General features: G+C 40.9%; 1 protein-coding gene across 2 annotated transcripts in view; it reads left to right on the top strand.

Moving 5' to 3' along the window:
• The first annotated feature begins 3,860 nt into the window (after positions 1 to 3,860).
• TPM1 (tropomyosin 1) overlaps positions 3,861 to 21,172 on the top strand; it is a 54,050-nt gene continuing 36,738 nt past the window's right edge. For both annotated transcript variants that reach the window (XM_082257076.1, XM_082257075.1), the window contains exons 1-2: positions 3,861 to 4,108; positions 5,706 to 5,831. In XM_082257076.1, the coding sequence (XP_082113202.1) occupies positions 3,995 to 4,108; positions 5,706 to 5,831 (240 nt within the window). In that variant the 5' untranslated portion in view covers positions 3,861 to 3,994. The remainder of the gene's footprint in view (positions 4,109 to 5,705; positions 5,832 to 21,172) is intronic.

Raw genomic sequence — 21,172 nt, forward strand, 5'->3', positions numbered from 1 at the left:
ACTCTTAGCCTTGGTGCAAAACCTCCTCTCTACCGCGCTAGGTGCTCGGCGGGACCACATTCTGTCACTGGGAGTGAGGCGGCAGTGGTACACTGGACTGGTGGAATGGGCATAGGCTCAGCTGGGTCCCTCCTAAATGCAAACACTTGACAACAAAGCGTGTAGTGACACGGGATAGCATGTTTCACAGAGGAACTCTGTATATTTAACTACTGCACACTATATAGTATGGTGTTAGGCTGGCAATAGATTCTATGCCATGGCTGGAAAACCTTCTACTGTCAGAATACAATAGGGTAGTAGGAGGGATTTCCCCATCAACACTGACTGTATTGATGGGGGAATTGAGCAATTTTCTTTTCTTCAACCTGTGAGCGAAGGAATGAAAATTGCATAATAATTCCATATCCAGCACGGATCGCATGAAAAAAAAAAAAAAAAAACATACAGGCTGGTTGCACTGCAGTCAATCTGTAGATTAAGTATACAGTTAAATAAATTGAGATAGTACAACCAGCCTGCCTATAGATGGATCGAAATTGCTGAATCAGACACATTTCAATTTGTCTGTGGCAAGCTTTAGTTCACCTTTTCATTTTTTTTCTGACAAGGTGAACTAAAGCTTTAAAATCAAGATGGCCATACACTATTCCCTGTCAGCCCAACATTGAAAAATGTAAGGAGTCAGATGGAAAATTGTCGACTGAGCAGCGAATGCATCTGATTGGTTACCCAGACAATATATTAGCCGAAGCTGGAGATTTTCATCTGCGCTGTATAGCATGGATGGAGGAATCTGTTTGAATTTTTAACTGAATGAAAAAAATCGAACTGTGTATGGCTAGCTTTAAAAGTGATGGCTGGTTCTATAACGATGAAGCCAGACAGACAGCTGACGCAAAGCAACTGTACTGTGACCAGGGGCAGCTGGGTCTTGATATGTGGGCAGGTGTTCTTTTGATTGAATATTCTGTGCTATAAAAAAAAATATGTTTACTTTACCATAAGTTCTCATTCTAGTGCCTGTCAATAAGATGATGTCAGGATCAATAAATGATACAAACATAGAAAGGATCTGATATTCTGGAAGCCCCCCTCTCAGTTCTCATTCTAGTGCCTGTCAATAGGATGATGTCAGGGTCAATAAATGATACAAGCATAGAAAGGATCTGATATTCTGGAAGCCCCCCCCCCCCTCTCAGTTCTCATTCTAGTGCCTGTCAATAAGATGATGTCAGGGTCAGTAAATGATACAAACATAGAAAGGATCTTATATTCTGGAAGCCCCCCCCCCCCTCTCAGTTCTCATTCTAGTGCCTGTCAATAGGATAATGTCAGAATCAATAAATGATACAAGCATAGAAAGGATCTGATATTCTGGAAGACCCCTCTCATTTCTCATTCTAGTGCCTGTCAATAAGATGATGTCAGGATCAATAAATTATACAAGCATAAAAAGGATCTGATATTCTGGAAGCCCCCCCCCCCCTCTCAGTTTCCATTCTAGTGTCTGCCAATAGGATGATGTCAGGGTCAATAAATTATACAAACATAGAAAGGATCTGATATTCTGGAAGCTCCCCTCTCATTTCTTATTCTAGTGCCTGTCAATAGGATGATGTCAGGGTCAATAAATAATACAAACATAGAAAGGATCTGATATTCTGGAAGCCCCCTTCTCAGTTCTCATTCTAGTGCCTGTCAATAAGATGATGTCAGGATCAATAAATGATACAAGCATAGAAAGGATCCGATATTTTGGAAGCCCCCCTCTCAGTTCTCATTCTAGTGTCTGTCAATAGGATGATGTCAGGATCAATAAATGATACCAGCATAGAAAGGATCTGATATTCTGGAAGCCCCCCCCCCCCCCCCTCAGTTCTCATTCTAGTGCCTGTCAATAGGATGATGTCAGAATCAATAAATGATACAAGTATAGAAAGGATCTGATATTCTGGAAGACCCCTCTCAGTTGTCATTCTAGTACCTGTCAATAAGATGATGTCAGGATCAATAAATTATACAAGCATAGAAAGGATCCGATATTCTGGAAGCCCCCCCCCCCCTCTCAGTTCTCATTCTAGTGCATGTCAATAGGATGATGTCAGGATCAATAAATTATACAAGCATAGAAAGGATCTGATATTCTGGAAGCCCCCCTCTCCGTTCTCATTCTAGTGCATGTCAATAGGATGATGTTAGGGTCAATAAATGATACAAGCATAGAAAGGATCTGATATTCTGGAAGCCCCCCCCCCCCCCTCCCAGTTCTCATTCTAGTGCCTGTCAATAGGATGATGTCAGGATCAATAAATGATACAAGCATAGAAAGGATCCGATATTCTGGAAGCCCCCTCTCAGTTCTCATTCTAGTGTCTGTCAATAGGATGATGTCAGGATCAATAAATTATACAAGCATATGAAGGATCTGATATTCTGGAAGCCCCCCCCCCCCCTCTCAGTTCTCATTCTAGTGCCTGTCAATAAGATGATGTCAGGATCAATAAATTATACAAGCATAGAAAGGATCTGATATTCTGGAAGCCCCCCCCCCCCCTCAGTTCTCATTCTAGTGCCTGTCAATAGGATGATGTCAGAATCAATAAATGATACAAGTATAGAAAGGATCTGATATTCTGGAAGACCCCTCTCAGTTGTCATTCTAGTACCTGTCAATAAGATGATGTCAGGATCAATAAATTATACAAGCATAGAAAGGATCCGATATTCTGGAAGCCCCCCCCCCCCCCTCTCAGTTCTCATTCTAGTGCATGTCAATAGGATGATGTCAGGATCAATAAATTATACAAGCATAGAAAGGATCTGATATTCTGGAAGCCCCCCTCTCCGTTCTCATTCTAGTGCATGTCAATAGGATGATGTTAGGGTCAATAAATGATACAAGCATAGAAAGGATCTGATATTCTGGAAGCCCCCCCCCCCCTCCCAGTTCTCATTCTAGTGCCTGTCAATAGGATGATGTCAGGATCAATAAATGATACAAGCATAGAAAGGATCCGATATTCTGGAAGCCCCCTCTCAGTTCTCATTCTAGTGTCTGTCAATAGGATGATGTCAGGATCAATAAATTATACAAGCATATGAAGGATCTGATATTCTGGAAGCCCCCCCCCCCCCTCTCAGTTCTCATTCTAGTGCCTGTCAATAAGATGATGTCAGGATCAATAAATTATACAAGCATAGAAAGGATCTGATATTCTGGAAGCCCCCCCCCCCCCCTCTCAGTTCTCATTCTAGTGTCTGCCAATAGGATGATGTCAGGATCAATAAATGATACAAACATAGAAAGGATCTGATATTCTGGAAGCCCCCCTCTCAGTTCTCATTCTAGTGCCTGTCAATAAGATGATGTCAGGATCAATAAATGATACAAGCATAGAAAGGATCTGATATTCTGGAAGCCCCCCCTCTCAGTCTGTGTGTGATTATGTACAGACATTATACACATATATCATTCTGAGTGATTAGAAAGCAGTAGGAGCTCCATTAATCCTTGCAGGAAGATAATAGTTAGTTAAAGGAGTTATCCTGAGAAGTCCCATGTAGCAGAGAGCTCCTCTTGCAGCCTCATGTCTAGAGGTTTAGAAATAGGAACAGGCTGCTCCCCCCCCCCCCCATCCCATCCCAGCCTCCCCCTCCCATACAGCCATGTATGCCTCTGCCCATCACACCCCTTATATAGTCAAATGCAGTCAAATGGTCGGCTGCAGCGAATAGAAGGAGCCAGCCTTAAAAAAAGCCAGCAGTGGGACACAGAGGCAAGGCTCCCAAAAAAGTATTGGGTGTCCTAAGGAATTTGTGTAACCCCCCCTCACCCATCCCTGGTACATATTTCTGAGGCTGGAACAGCTGAGAGTTTGCACTCCAGCCCAGGGCTCAGTCTAAGAAGGAAGCTCTCTCTGCATCCTCCCAAGGTCCTGTCCTCTTGTCCCGGTTCTCTGTGTGTGACTAGCCCCAAACCCAACCAGCAGCCATGGACGCCATCAAGAAGAAGATGCAGATGCTCAAACTCGACAAGGAAAATGCCTTGGACAGAGCAGAACAGGCTGAAGCCGACAAGAAGGGAGCAGAGGACAAGAGCAAACAGGTCTGCTTGGACTTTCCCTACTCCACAAAAAGCCAAATGCCCCCCTAGAGCAGTGACAATAGGGGACATCAAGTGCCAGTCCTGTTTTTTATCCAAGAGGTTTCCTATGCCGTCCTATTAAGTTTACCTTTTTTTGGAAAAGTTAAAGCTGTATCAAACCCAAAAACAAACATGTAACACATTGCAGTTTACTAATCCTGAATGTGGTGGCTGCATTAGTTTTCTTTTTTTTAGGTCTGTTTTGTTTTATGTTCCCCTGATGATTGGCTAGTAACGTACTTCATGTCTTAGGGTGTCTCTAGTCCGAATGGAGGAGCAAAAGAGACACCTTTGGATAGCAGGGCTGTCAATCTGGGGAGAGGGAAGTGTTAGATGCACTAGCAGCTAGAAATGGACTTGACTAACAAGTTAAAGCAGAACTCCAGCTAATACTTTTTAAACAGTTACAGCAACAGTTTATTTTTTTTTTCCTTTTTTGCTAAATGTTTAACATAAATCAACAAAAGCTGGCTGTTGCAAGCACACCTGTCAGTGTTAAATGGCTTATTTTAACCCTCTAACTGCCATTTTTGCTGGACAGCCATTAAAGGAAGATAAAAAATATCAGACTTACTGTCCAGATAGCAGGTGAAAAGAAAAGGAAAAGCCCCCAAAAAAACGAAAGCCGCCACTCCATCTAAGAATTGGTAATCTGCAATATATTACATTTCTGTTTTGGGATTTAATACCACTTTAAAGCTTCATTCTATAAACTGTCACTGAATGGACTCAGGAATCCTAACAGTACATCTGATTGTTGCAAATTGATAGTCAGTATAAATATGTTGACAAATTTGAGAAATGGAACAAATGTTTTCTAAATGTTGGTTGCTGAAGCTGATTATTACATGTTATCTTTGTATTTGTTGAAATATGTGATGGTCACAGAGAGCTCAGCAATGGGTGCTGCTTATTCAAAGTGCAATAAGAGCCCCTTCCAAAATGTCATATCTTCCTGCTTTAGCGAAACGCTTATTCACCAAACTGACAATGGAAAATAAGTATAGTTCATTCTCTTATTACTTCTCTAAATGGAATATGTTGATTAGATTTCTGAGTTTGTGAATAAGCATTTCCCCATGAGCAGATTTCATGCCTATAGTTCCATTGGCTCCTTCTGTTTATTGCAATAATGTATCTACATATACATTATATCGAACAGATTGATTACTATAGTACATGAATACATTTATATCTCCTATTTTTCTTGTTCCCGATCAATATAACCCCACTTAGTTAGAGGATGAGATTGCCCAAATGGAAAAGCAGTTGCGGCAGACTGAGGATTTAAGGGATAAGATTTTGGATGACCTTCATCTGGCTGAAGAGAGCCTCCTAGCTGCTGAAGAGAAGGCCACTAAGGTATAAGACTGTACCAGTGACAACTGTCTAACTCTTTTCTCTCTTTTCTCTCTCTTCTCTCTCTCTCTCTCCTCATGGTTCCTGTCCTGTCCCCTCTGCACCTCTGTTGCCTGCTGTCACACCTTATTACCCCCTCGTCACTGCCCTCGTCCGTGCACCCACTGCCCCCCATGGCACCGGTCCTACCTGGACACAGCTGGAGGATGAACTTGTAGCGATGCAGAAGAAAATGAAGGGAACTGAGGATGAGTTGGACAAATATTCAGAAGCCCTTAAAGATGCCCAGGAGAAGTTGGAACTTGCTGAGAAGAAGGCCACTGATGTAAGTTAAGGTTCCAAAAGTCCCCAACCATTGCACATCCCCTTCATCTTCTTGCTAAGACACTAGCTTTGCACCTGTTCTATTCAGACATTCCTGGCCATATTGCACTGCATGTGTCACATAGGGGTGTGGACCATTCCTAAAATTTTTATAAATGATATATGCTTCTATTTACTTACATTAACAAATGCAACCCAATGAGGTGGTGAATGTTTTCAATAACTCACCCATTATCGTCTGACGGGCCTATTAAAATATTCTCTGGTGAAGATATCTCAGCACGGTATGGGTTAACTCACAACTGAAAAGTTTAATTGTGATAAAAGACTTTCATTTGACATGATTAACCGATTAATGAATGATTAATGAATGTAATGATATAACTAATAACTACATTACTCATGATTAGGTTTTACTAAAAACAGAACTAAATAATATATATATGCATGTAGACACACACACAATTGGAAAACTGCTTACCGCTGCCCGTCATGTGGTCTGCTGGGCCTTGTGGCTAAATGGACCTGAGTGTGCCTTGATCCGGTTGGGGGGTGTTAGGAAAAATGTTAAAAATTCAAGTTTTTAATTTTTTCAACTCTGCGATGGCCGGTCCCAAGCCCGTGCTGCGAAAAGAGGAGTAATAATGTGCTCATAATCATCATTATTGAGATATCAAGTCAACACAAATTGGGGTTTAGCCATCGCAACCAAGTAAAGAAAAAGGAGTGGTAAATTGGAGTTGTTGCCATTAGCAACTGAGCAGATGTCACCTTTATTTGGCTGCTATGGGCAACAGCTCCAAGTTTGTGTTTTAGTACAGTTATGATGAATCAGCCCTGTTTTCTGAATGCGAGTTATAGGGTTTCAGATAAGGGGAGGGGCTGGTGAATTTGTTTTACTAACTGCTTTGGAAAACCATAATCAATAGAATGGACTTAGAAAGGAAATGTACTGTTAAATGTGATATAATCATGAAACAATGGGGTTTACATACTAAAAAAGTAGGATGTTCCCTATAGCCCAGCAAAGCTCTTTTCACATCAATTACCCAATCAGGTTCAGTTTCTAACTTACCAGTCTATTTGTACATCATTGGGTAATTAAAGTGAACACAACTTTACTGTGCTGTGAACTGTCTATTAGTGAATCACACACATACGTGGTTCTTTTACTATAGGCCCAGGGCTAGTTCCAGTACCTTTTATATTGGTTTAATAGATTTGTAGGCCTTAAGCCTCCATTGTAACCAACTATATTATTAGTATATACTTTAACTATACTAGATTATAAAACTATACATCTGAGCTCTTTCTTAGGCTTGAATATGGCCTTAAAATCTATTTTTGTAATACGTTTTAGAGAACGAACAAAGTTTGCATTTTCAGTCTAGTGGTGCAAGCAACTCATTCATTTCCCCAGATCCTAAAACCCAATTTCGTAAATGTTCTGTAGAAAACGTTTCAGTTTTATAATTGTGAACTTACTTTGAGTGAATTGGAAAATGGCCTCTATTCTAAAGAGAACAATTATTAGAGAACAATTTTTAGTGTAGTTGTACAAGGTGTGTGACAGCATGGAAGAAAAATGGGAATGGGATTAGCAATCTGAAAGGCAAACTCTTTTTGATGCCCAGCCATTGTTAGCTGATGAGGTCAGAGACAAGAGTCTTTGTAGATGACAGGAGACATTTAAATTTTGCAGTGACCTCTTTCTTCCAATCTGTCATACATCTGCCAAGGAGAACTCTAGCCCTTACAGTAAGGGAAGGAGGAAGATGATACTTTGCTGTTCCTGCAGAGTGCAGAGATAGGCACACACTTGGTTTATATATAACTCAGAGCTTTATATGGTATACACTCAAGACTCTCAGCCTCAGCTGTCTGCTCCCTGTCAAAGGTTAAATAACTTGGTTCTGGGTGGACCCTTCAGTATACCATGCATGAGCTTCTCTATACATTATCAATCCCTTTCTAGAAAAATACTAGGAACGTGTTAAACGTTACGTATATACATTTTATTAGTATATCTTTTTAAATATTTTAGAGATAGAAAAATAATGACATGACGCGTATATGATATGTTATAAACTTATAATCACTAGGAATAATCCCAACATTTTTTTTTTTGGGGAGAAAACTGTTTTTTTTTTGGGGGGAGAAAAGTGATTTTGAAGCCTATTGTCAGTTCAGCTTAGTTCTGACGCTCAGTGTACATTATAATAGCAGCACAGGTCTGAAGCTTGCAGTCTATGATACAATGGAACATTCTGTATTGTGGAGTGAAAGCGGCTGCATATGGATTCCAGACAGATATTCCTTATAAGGAAAAGTATGTTGACTATTTAGAAATCGCTCTCCATGCAGAATCCAGACTCCGAGCAGATTTCATCTGGAGGTTTAAACTGAGAACAGTTATTGCTGTTTATTTAATGTTACAAGCGCGCAGAGGCTTGCCTTAATGAATTACTTTATTATAGGAAAGCCCAAGGCTAGGTAATTTAATGCAGTGAATCAAATATTCCATAGACGTAGGTTATTCTCTGGCATCTGCCAACCTATTACCTGAATGGGAAGTTTTGAATAATCTGTGCCTCGGTTTTGGCACTGAGACAACAAACATGATCACATATACTTACACTGTATACACAGATGAAAGATGCAGAATTAGAAATATCAGAGGTTTTATTCGTTTGGATTCAATAATAGATGCCTCAGTATAACTAATTATTGGTCATAATAAACATCTTTTATCATCAGCCTTTTATATACAATCATTACTTGTATAGACATTACTTTTTATATAAATATAGTACCTAAATTATACAAGCCATTGTTAAAAGGATTTTATTGCATTAATAACACATTTTAAATATACTATGTCTATATAAGTGATAGCACACTGTAAAAAAGAAAAAAAAGGAATTAAAAAAAAAAAAAATATATATATATATATATATATATATATATATATATATATATATAAATTAAACATATACACATATGTTATGTGAGTGTGTGTATATATATATATATATATATATATATATATATATATATTTATATATATATATATATATATACTGTATATAAATACATAACACATTTTAAATATACTATGTCTATATAAGTGATAGCACACAAAAAAAATATATATATATGTATATATATATATATATATATATATATATATATATATATATATATATATATGTATATATCTATATATACATATATATATTTTTTTTATTATATTTTTTACAGTGTATATATAGTATACAGTGTATATGTATATGTATGTATATATATATATATATATATATTTATATAATAAATATATACACATATGTTATGTGAGTGTATATATATATATATATATATATATATATATACACACACACATATATATATACATATATACATATATATATATATATATATATATATATATATATACATATATACACATATATATATATATTTATATATATATATATATATATATATATATATATTTATGTATGTATATATATATATATACATATATATATACTGAACAAAGCAAAGAGTAAGATAACCATAAAAAAACAACCGCAGACCCTTCCCAATTGATCTAATTACAGTAAAACTGAACTCATGTTACTATAGGTTATTGTATAAAGGATTACTGCTTGATTCCTTAACTAATCTAATAAGGTTGTACCACCTCTAAACGCATGTGATGCATTATAATGTACTTTGAGCTATTAAAAGCTGTCAGTCTTAAAATAGGTGAGTAAGTGAGGGTATTTAACATGTCTTTTATTAGGCTTATGTGTTTATTTATATACTTTTATATATTGTATCGGTATTAATAAACCTGATTATATAAGGATCAATTATATGAGGATCAATTATCATGGTGGATTACATTTGATCTGCTGGTAATTGCTTCCTGTATGCAGCAAAGAGCACAGCTCCAATCACAATTACACAGGATGGCACATAAGTCCACATAGGACAGTTAATATGACCATTGTACATATGTTCCCCGTGTCCCAATCTAGAAGTTTGCCATTGACTTTAAATACAGATCAATTTAAGCATAAGAAGATGTGTTCAAATTAAGGAAAGAATACAGGATTATACTGTTATTCCTAATATAAAAAAACACTGATTCTCAGGTTTGTGGTATCATACACTACAATATCTGTGTGGCTGATCATACACTATACAATCTCATTGTACAATCTCCTTTAGATCTACCATCAGCTATGTAATGCAGCAAACTGCCTTTATTGTTACTATTTGGATGGATTGTTTAGGTTTGTCCTCATATGACGTAGTTTGGTAAATCTAAAGGAGATTTTACAGAGATTGTATAGTGAATGACCAGCTTAAACATGTGTTGACCCACAATTTTTCCCATATCTTCAGTGATGACAAGCTCATAAACTTTATACATGTATCAGATGTTACCATCAATGTAAAATTGTAAGTATATTTCCCTGTTAGCTGTATAAGGTGAGGTTTCTATTCATGACTTTTTATCTTATACACATATTCTGATTGCTGAATTCCTTTCTCTACAGACCTGGCACTACATATCTAGTTATATTCAGAGTTCTTCCATTCACTGCCCAACTAACTCCTTATGTTTCAGTGAACATTTCATGTGTCACTTGGCCTAGTGAACAAGTGTAAATAGAACAAGGGTGGAGAACGCAGTAATGTACCCAGGCAGGGGTGCATGCTATCCCTGAAATAGGTTGCATTATTTATCCATCAATGAGGTTACTAACAGGTAGATAATTATATGTAGTGTAAAGTAAAGAGTACCTGTACTTACTTCAAATATCCAATCATGTACTGGGGATATTACAGAAACAAAGTCTCTCCCACCCATGAATGAATGTTAACCTAACCTCTTTTCACACTTTAGTAAATCAGGGCTTGCCTTAAACTGACAATACACAGCTCCACTGAAACTCGAGCTTTGGATGGCCCTGACAGCACCACCCGGCTTTTAAAATTGACTGATCCAGGTGGGAAATTACTGGCTGAACAGTAACTGCATCCAATCCAATACAGTCACTGTTCGGGTAATCAGGCGCCCACACCCAGGCCCACTGATAAGTCAGCATTGCTAGCCCTCCTGTTCAGAGCCGGAGTCCCATCAGTTCAAATGGGGGGCCTGGGCACCTGCTGAGCAGGAGAGCCGGCTGTACTGCCCTATTACTGACACTTGTGGATCTGGTGCAGCTGAGGCTGCAGGAAAAGGGACTGATAACTCTCTGTCCTCAGTCCCTTTCTCTCTTTCAAATGTGAGACATCAGGGGTCTGTTTAGACCCCTGATATTTTACCAAAGCCCCCTAAAAAAATGTAAAAAAATTCAAATAAATTAAAAAAAATTCTAAAAACATGTAAAAAAATTTAAAATTCTAACAACTCATTAAAAAAAAAAAAACAAAGGACTTGTTCAAATGTTATATATTGCCTCCTCACCGCCTGCTTTAACCCCAGACTAGCACACCACAACTGCATGCTTTGCACATGATTGTGGGGCACTTGCAGAGCAGTGCTATTCAATTGAATAGGTATTTATCGATGAGGTTATCATTCTGACATGGCTGCAAAGCATAGATTTGCATCGCAGCCATGACATTTTAGAAAAAATATAATTTGATATTTTTGAAAGTGGAGGGGGGGGGGGCATGTCAGGTAGGCTGTATGGGGCCCAGTTATTTCTAACAGAAGCCTTGCCCACAGCTCCTGAATACAACAACCAGCTGTGGAAAATCTTCCCTCTGTGCTGTTAAGCTTGGATGGGGAGTCAAGTGATTTTCTCTAGCTTAGCCCATGGCCTGAGCAAAAGAAATCTAAACGTGTATGGCTAGCCTTAGTCTACATCTACACTGCCTGATTACAGGCAGCAATGACACCACTTCAGACACCTGTAAAAAGGGTAGAAGTAACAGTAAGGGTTAAAAATGGGCACAAAAGCGTGCCTGTGGGTGATGCCAGTTTTCACTGTTGGTTTTCATCATACAGAAAAGGTTCACTGGCCAATTACCAATGATCTCCTATTAAGTGTAAATGACTATTCTATCACTGTGCATGCATTAATAACAACGCATGCTGGGGGGATTATTGTGGTGGCCATGTCTTAGCACCATCTGTTATGAGGAAGATCAGATCCTCTATCTTTGTCCAATTGGATGACAGATCTGCCCATGTATAGTCTGCATTCACATAGTCAGGCTGATAAGTCAGTGATCATTTCATATATGTGCATTTTATTATCAACTCCATTATAATTTACATCTAGTTTATAAAAGAGAAATGTATATATTCGTTTTTGTGAATGTGTAACGATTTGTATTGTTACATTGGGGGGGAATTTACTAAAACTGGAGCTCTCAGAATCTGGTGCAGCTCTACATGGCAACCAATCAGATTTTAGCTTCAACTTGTTCAATTAGCTTTGACAAAATAACACCTGGAAACGGACTGGTTTCTATGCAGAGCTGCGTCAGATTTTGCACTTGCAGTTTTAGTAAATCTCCCGCACTGTGATTTCCTAAACTGATAATATGAATAGTCAGTGATGTTTTCCTACTGTAGAACAGTCAATGGTTATACAGCAGTACCTAGTACCCTCTAATGGCAAGAAGGTATATTGCACCACTTAGTCTTCATTATCCTGCAGGGCATTCCACAAGTGTCACAAAATGACACTAGTACAGAGACATAGGGGTTGAGATACTAAAACTGTAGAGACTGTTTACTTTGAAATGTGAATGTTCACTTAACTCAGTAAAGGTGTGTTAAATTTCAATTCAGCAGTAATGTGCAAGTTAAAGTTATTCTGTTATTTTATTGCCCTTGCACATGATTGGATATTTAAAGTGAACCCAGCTTCACCTTTTTTACTGAATCAAGCGCACACCTATTTTGCTCTACTCCTTTAGCAAATGTATGCTCCTGTGCTGCAGAGCATTGCAAATGCTGCACAAACTATATAAATCCTATATGATGATTATAACAATAGCAATAGTAATATAGTGGCCAGTCTTGTAACTAGCTATGTTAAGCTGGCCACACATGGTACCATCTAAATCATTGATGGCGAACCTTGGCACCCTAGATGTTTTGGAACTACATTTCCCATGATACTCATGCACTCTGCAGTATAGTTGTGCATCATGGGAAATGTAGTTCCAAAAACATCTGGAGTTCCAAGGTTCGCCATCACTGATCTAAATCGTAAAATCTCTAATTAATTCATTCATTATTGCTACAATGATGCAATAATGCTAGATATGTTTTCCTTATTTGGGCAAAATTGGCTAATGATGATAGACATAACCTGAACCTTGCAGCCACTTGATACTTTAATAATACTTTACACATTTTTATTCAATCCATCATATAGTGTATGGCCACCCACATTTGTTTATTGTTGGTTGCTCTGAGTTAAGGCCTGTACACACGTAGCGATTGTCGGCCGTAAATATTCGGCCGCCGAACGATCGGCCGATTGTCGGCTTGTTAGTATGATGCTTCCAACAACCGACTGCGACTTTTCGGCCGAACAGAATCGTGTGTGCAGCCTTTAAAATTTTTGTTGGCCGTCACCAGAACGGCCGATTGTTCGCAAGTCAGTACAGATTTCGGCCGACAAACAGCAGATTAGCAAGACTGGGCATGCTCTGAGAAAAAAAAAAGACACGGAAAGTTAACCATCACATGACATCACTACTGCAGTCGGCTGTTGTTGGCCGACAAAATTTGTGTGCAGTCTTTAGCACTTTTCAGCCGACAGGACAGCACCGGACAAAAGACGGCCGATCGTTCGGCCGACATTCGGTACGTGTGTACGGGGCTTAACTCCCCTAGTAATTAATTTTGCTCTGTAAATAACCTCAGTACTTCTATTCTTCCTTCTAGCTTGTACTACCTATCCAGTTTTTCCTCTTTTCCCACCTGATCTACTTAAATAGACACAACACAGTTTGCCTAGGAGACAAATCCTATGAGATGCAACTGCAAGTGTTCAGTTTTTCAGGTTGCAAAGTGTGGGCTGGCATTGGTAGCCCTGTACATGTCATGTACAGAAGGGAATGAGTATCAGATTAATTCTGTACAGGAGGTCTCCACATTTAGGGTGGCCATACACTACATATTATTTTGATATACCGCTTGTACAGTATACCCATCCATTAGCCAAGGAAGGCGTTAGAGACTGGTCTTTGTAGTGTGCAAGGTGAGACATCAGCAGAACTCATTGTTGAGATCTGTTCCTTCTTGTAAGAATTGGCAAGTGTCTGATACCATTGTCACCTTTTCTCCTAACTTGTGTGATCAATTTGTTATTCAGACCACCCAGAACTGATATTATTGGATATAAGTGGAGTCTAATGAAACGAGTCAGCTCCGACATCTCCTGAGGGCTCTGATTGCAGGATCTCTATCCTGGCCTTCTTCCAACCTACCTAATGATGGATATTTTCATCCACCTCGGGTGTTTCAAATCTCCTTTTGCATTTTTCTTGATATACAACAAATTACAAAACCATACATGGATTGAAATTCGACTGGTCCCAGCTGAACCAGCTAACATTCAGTCCATGTATGGCTGGGTAAGCCTGTCTCAATTATTAACCCAAGATGAGTAGAGATGAAGTGTTTTCCTTCCTCCTTGCCATGTGTTTATAGTGTTTTTTTCAGTTAAAAACAAATATATAATTAGAATTGGAGAGAGAAGTGAAAGTAATGTCTCTTACTTTAATCCAAGGTCTAGGACTGGCAAACATTTAAAAAAAAGTGTTGATTTACTAAAAGCTTAGTGCTTGTGGTGATGCTCTGCTAACTTCTTAAATCCAATTTTTTTCATTTTTCTTTACCTGTAAAGTGAATTTCCCCCACATTCACAGTAAACAAGCTCTAATCCTTTAGTACAGGGGTCTCCAAACTGTGGCCCAAGGGCCAGATGCAGCCCTTTGCTAGCATTTATCCGGCACCCTTGGAACACTATTCTTCCAAATGATATGAGGCACTATTCCTCCCACTGACCAACAACGGGGCTCTATTTCTTCCACTGATCTCAATGATGGGTCACTACTCCTCCTCCTACTGACCACCCTGAGGCCATGTTTACCCTCACTGATGCTGGGCCCAGGACATTTTCTATCCCTAATGGCCACAATCTGGCCCCCCTAAAGTCTGAAGGACAGAAAACTGGCCCTTTATTTAAAACGTTTGGATACCCATGCTTTAGTAAATCAACCACACTGCATGGAAAAAGTTAGGGATATAATTACTAAAACAATTATATATTATATAAGACTGTTCTCACAACTTGAACTGCATGTGCTTCCTTGAAAAAGAGGACTTTGTTCCAAGAAATGCATTGAATGAAAATCAGCTTATGCAAGATTATTTGTTATGTATGCTTTATTACAGGGGTCTCCAAACTTTCTAAGCAAAGGGCAAGTTTACTGTCCTTCAGACTTTAGGGGGGCCGGACTGTGACCAGTGAAAGCAGAAAATGTCCCTGCATCAGTAGGCATAAACAATGCCCCATCATTGATTTAAATTGAAGGAATAGTGCCCCATTGTTGGTATCAATGGGAAGAATAGTGCCCCTTCAATGCGGTCAGTCTGAGGAATGGTGCCCCATTGACGGTTTTATCAGTGGGAGGAATAGGGCCCCATTGATAGTGAAGCTTGGCGGAATAGTGCCCCAAGGGCCAGATCAAGACAAGCCAAGGGCCACATCTGGCCCCCGGGCCGCAGTTTGGGGACCACTGCTTTACAACAATAATATTGTGGGGTCCTCTCATGGTTTTAACAATGACAATCTGCGAATCCAGGGGTTCTTCTTCTTGCTGGCTCCTGTCCTTTTAGAATTTGAATGTGGCTCTGTTTGCACAGAGGCGTCATTTATTCACAAAAGCAAATTAATAAACGACAAGCCCCATCTGCCACCGCGGAACAGGGACTTATAGCTCACAAGGGATCACAAGTGTGGTGACATCACCAGACTTGCCGTTCACTGATACTTCCTCTAGGCTTGAAAATAAAAATCAATACCAAGGTCACAAGGCTGAGTTGGAAGAGGAGCTTACTGGCAAAATTTACACATACATGCTTAAACGCCTATAAAAGCATAGGTGCGTATGCTGGTAAATGAATTCTAGTGGCTACAATAAATGACTATGCTAGGTCCTTGGATGAGTTTATGCACAAATACTTCTAAATGCCATAGAACCATAAATGTGCAAAAACGCATGTAACCAAAATAAGCAATTTTTTTAACCCTGGATTTTACTGCCAGCCTATATGGGAGTATTTTAATTTACCTATGTGCATGCAGCCTTAGAGTTCACATGCACTTTATTCTTCATGCACATTCGCCTATACAGTGTAAACACACTGCGAATCTTGGTGCCTGGGTGTCTTTGTGCTGCATACAGCTGCCCATAGACATAATTGGTGCAGACGGCTGTATGCAGCCATGTGCCACTACTAGTGTAATGTGGTGCATGTGCAGAAATGCAAATCCCAATCACATATGATCTGCAATTGGGACATTACGCCTGTGCGCATGCACCACTTTACACAAGTAGTGGCACGTACCGGTGTACAGCCAGTGGCTCTACACAGCACCAGGACATCCGGGGCACCAAAATACACATTATGTTGTATGAGTGAATGTGCCCAAGTGTATGAGCCCTTAAAGCGATCTTATACCCAAAACCAAAAATGTAATATATTGCAGCTCACCAATCATTAGATGTGGTGCCGGCATTCGTTTTCTTTTTTTCAGACTTTTTCCCTCTGTTCTTACCCGATGGTTTGGCCAGTAACACACCTCCTATATTAGAGTGCCCCCACTCTGGATGAAGGAGCACAGGGTCACCTCTGGACAGCAGCATTGTCAGTCTTAAGGAGGGGAGTGTTTGCTGGACTAGCAGATTTAGATACACTAACAAATTGATGCCAAACTCCAGCTAACACGTTATATTCAGTTGCAGCAAACATTTTGTTCACTTTGGGGATAAATAAAGGTTTTACATAAATAGATAAGCACTCTTCATTATAAGCACCCCTGTCAGTGGTAAATGGTTTGTCTCATCCCTCCAACTGCTACATCTGCATTACAGCTTTTTCTGTTTAAAAACAACAGAATTACTGGCCAGATCATTAGGTGAAAATAAAAAAAAGAAAGTTTAAAAAAGAAAAGAAAGGCAACCATCACATCTAAGAATTGATAAACTGCAATATAATTAAGTTTTATATTAGGGTCCTTTCACGCGGGCTTTCTGCCCAGCGGACTCCGTTTTGCTCAGCGGGGATTGATCCGCCGATCCCCGCTTAGCAGGCGGATGACAGCTCCGTCTCCGCTCACTTTGCAGAGACTGACCTGTCAGAGCCCCGCTCTCCTCTATGGGAGATCGGATGAAAATGGACTGCCTGTCCGTTTTCATCCGATCCAATCCTCCAGACGGATGGAAAATAGGGTTTCCATCCGTCTTAATTTCAGGGACCACATCGGATCAGATAGTAGCGGGAGTCAGCAGACATGTCACCGCTGACATCCGCTACCCCATAGGGATGCATGGAGGATCCGATCAGGTCCACCAAACTGAGAGGCGGACTGGATCGGAAAGCCCGTGTGAAAGGGGCCTTTGTGTTTAGTACCACTATCATAAATATGGGTGCATTTATCTTTTTTTTTTAATAAAAGGCAGACTTAGCCTTTGGGCCTCATTCACACCAGCATGATGTGTATGTGTGTGTGTGTTTTTCTGTGCATTTGTTGTGTGACAACATAGGGGTGTCCATTCCCTTGAACTGGTTGGCCTACCTGCAACAAACACTCCTGCAGATTTTTTCAGCAGTGAGCCCTGTGCATTTTGGCGCATTTTTTTATGCTAACTGTATTTGGGGTGCTATTAAGAAATAATGGCACTGCAAATGCAATGCGGCTTTTCAGGAACATGCATGTGTTCCCTGAACGTGAAGGTGTAAATTGAGCCTTTAAAAATCTCCTTTTATGTGAAAAAATAAAAACTGAAGCATATTTATTTTTTTTTATTAAACTGATACCTCCTCCCACCTTCACAATGCTGAGAAGGAAGGGCCATTACCTGGAAGCTGTATTACCTCCATCCCGCCACCAGATGGCAGCAGTATCCCCCTGTACCTGGATAAGGACGGGTTCTCTCAGTCCTGTAGATAGGTGTGTGTACGGGTAGTGCCCCCTCCCCCCCCCCTCTCCTCTCCCGGGGGTCCTCCAGCCAGTGTCAGGCTCTGCACATAGTACGGGCGGCGGGCACAGTCCTCCAGTAGTCGGGGTCCCGGTTTGGGTAAGAAGAGGGTTAATGGTAGTGGACGGAGCCTATGTAAGGAGGAGACTTCCTGTGTGCGGACTGAGCGAGTCACAGTGAGAGCGGAGAGAGCGGCCCGCCCGGGGAGTCACCACAGTCCGGGGAGCAGGCGGAAGTCCTCCGCACACAGCGCACAGCCATGGCCGGGATGACTTCACTGGAGGCGGTCAGGAGGAAGATTAAGAGTCTGCAGGAACAGGCGGATGGAGCCGAGGACAAGGCAGAGCGGCTCCAGAGGGAGCGGGACACCGAGAGGAAGCTCAGGGAGGCGGTAAGAGGACCGGGAACGGTGTGTGAGCCCCCCTCCCCCCCATAATACCGGGGAGACGGACACGCCCCTCATCTCACCCGACCCCGGGAACTTTCTATCCAGCACTGGTCACGTGTGCCAGGGGGACCTCCACCACCAGGGGGGACCTCCACCACCCCATTAGGGGAGCCTGACTGCTCACCCGAAGCTGTTACCCCGATCGATATCAGACTATCACCCCGAATCTGTCACCCCGATCTATATCAGACTATTACCCCGAATCTCTGTCACCCCGATCTATATCAGACTATCACCCTGACCTCTCACCCCTATTACCTGAGTCTGTAACCTGATCTCTGATCACTATCACCCTGATCAAACCCTGACCTCTCACCTCTATCACCCTGATCTCTATCAGACTATTACCCTGACCTCTCACCCCCTATTACCTTAAACCTGATCTCTATCACCCTGATCAAACCCTGACCTCTCACCTTTATCACCCTGATCATACATTGCTCTCACATCTATCACCCTGATCAAACCCTGACCTCTCACCTTCTATCACCCCGATCTCTATCAGACTACACCCTGACCTCTCACCTGCTATCACTCTAATCATACATTGCTCTCACCTCTATCACTCTGATCACCCTGACCTCTCACCTGCTATCATTCATTGCTCTCACCTCTATCACCCCGATCTATATCAGACTACACCCTGACCTCTCACCCCCTATTACCTGAGTCTGTAACCTGATCTCTCACCTTCTATCACCCTGATCATACATTGCTCTCACCTCTATCACCCTGATTTCCCACCTCCTTCTATCACCCTGACCTCTCACCTTCTATCACCGTAATCATACATTGCTCTCGCCTTCTATCACCCCGATCTATATCAGACTACACCCTGACCTCTCACCCCCTATTACCTAAGTCTGTAACCTGATCTCTGATCACTATCACCCTGATCAAACCCTGACCTCTCACCTTCTATCCCCCTGATCATACATTGATCTCACCTTCTATCACCCTGATTTCCCACCTCTTCGATCACCCTGACCTCTCACCCCCTATTACCTGAATCAGTTACCCTGATCTCTGATCTCTATCAGACCCTGATCAAACATTGCTCTCTCACCTCTATCACCTGATCTGACCATCCTGATCATTGATTTCTCTTTCTATAACCTTTTATCTCTCATCACCGTCACCCCGATCGATCATTGATCTCTATCATTGCCCTATATCACCCCAATCTCTCATTTCTAACACCTTGATTATTGATCAGTCACCCGATGTCTAATCATTGATCTTTATTACCTTGATCATTAATATCCCGATCTCTGATCATTGCTCTCCCCAATGTCTAGACAATCATTGGTCTCTATTAATCTGACCTTTGATCCCTGATCTGCATGAGGGTGGAGGGGTCTGATGGAAGTCCTGTGATTCAGCTTTAATACCTGATTGTAGCATTATAGTACAGGATTATAATGGATTTAGATTGTAAGCTTTATGAGCAGGGCCCTCCTATTCCTACTGTATTGTAATTGTACTGTCCCCTCTCTACATTGTAAATATAGAGAGGGGACAGTACAATTACATTACAGTGAAGTGCACAAACTGTTGGCACTATATAAATCCTGTATAATTATAATTTTTATGTAGTGCCAACAGTATGTGCTGCACAGTACAATGCAAAAGGAGACACAGTAGAGTGAGAATTCAATACAGGAAGGTTCCTCAGGCCGTGCACCATACAATCTCCTATAAGGCCCGGTCACACAGGGAGCTGTATACATAGGTGGGTGTGTTCAGTTTACCCCCAGTTAGAGCCAGTCCGCACCAGAAGGCACACATTACATTTTTATATTGCGCATTCATTTCAGTGGGTTGCCAAACTCTAAAAAAGTAGGGCAGACATGAATTGCAGTACCATGCAATTTGGTGGCCACAAACGCTGCATTTGCTGATGTTTAGAGTTCTAGTAACAATTAATGGTCCCTACACACATCTAGCAAGGGTAGTGCATTCCCAAAATGCACCTTTTCCACACCGTGTTCTGTGAAACAACCATTAAGCCTAGTACCCACGGGCCGAATATCAGACGGCATTGGCTGGTTCATTAGAAACCAGCCGACATTCAACCCGGAGTACTGGAGTCTCTGACAGTAGCCAGCCGTTTGGCTGGCTTCTTTCTATGGGGCGTGACCAAAGATTCTCAGCCAGTGACTGAGAGCGCTGGCTGGAGTGTTCTAGCGGGGGGAGGGGGCTGTCAGAACACAATAGAACAGCTGGGGAGATCGCTGTACTAACATCGGTTAGTTAGTACAGCGGCTCCTCCTGAGCGATCTAGTTTTTTTTTTTTCTGTTCAGCCCTGCTGGATAAAATGAAACAAAACTACTAGTGTGTATGAGGCTTTAGGGTGGGGTGCAGGACCGACACATTCCACACACCTTTCATGCATCACATGTGAGAGCATGCGGGTGACAAAGAATTGTTAATGGCCCCTGAAATGCATCTCACAAATGCAGCGTGTTTTCAGGCACCCAATCACATTTTAGTACAGTACTGTGCGGTTTGGTGCAGTACATTGTGAATAGGTAGCGCTCGTGCTACATTTTTTCTGCTTTCTAATGAATGAGCTGAAAAACCGGAACGCGTCGCACAGGCACCCATATAGTGCAGAATTTCAGAATTACAACAGATCAGG

The sequence above is a fragment of the Pelophylax lessonae genome (assembly GCF_965119305.1).
Source record: "Pelophylax lessonae genome assembly, chromosome: 4".
In the NCBI taxonomy this organism is placed as follows: Eukaryota; Metazoa; Chordata; class Amphibia; order Anura; family Ranidae; genus Pelophylax; species Pelophylax lessonae.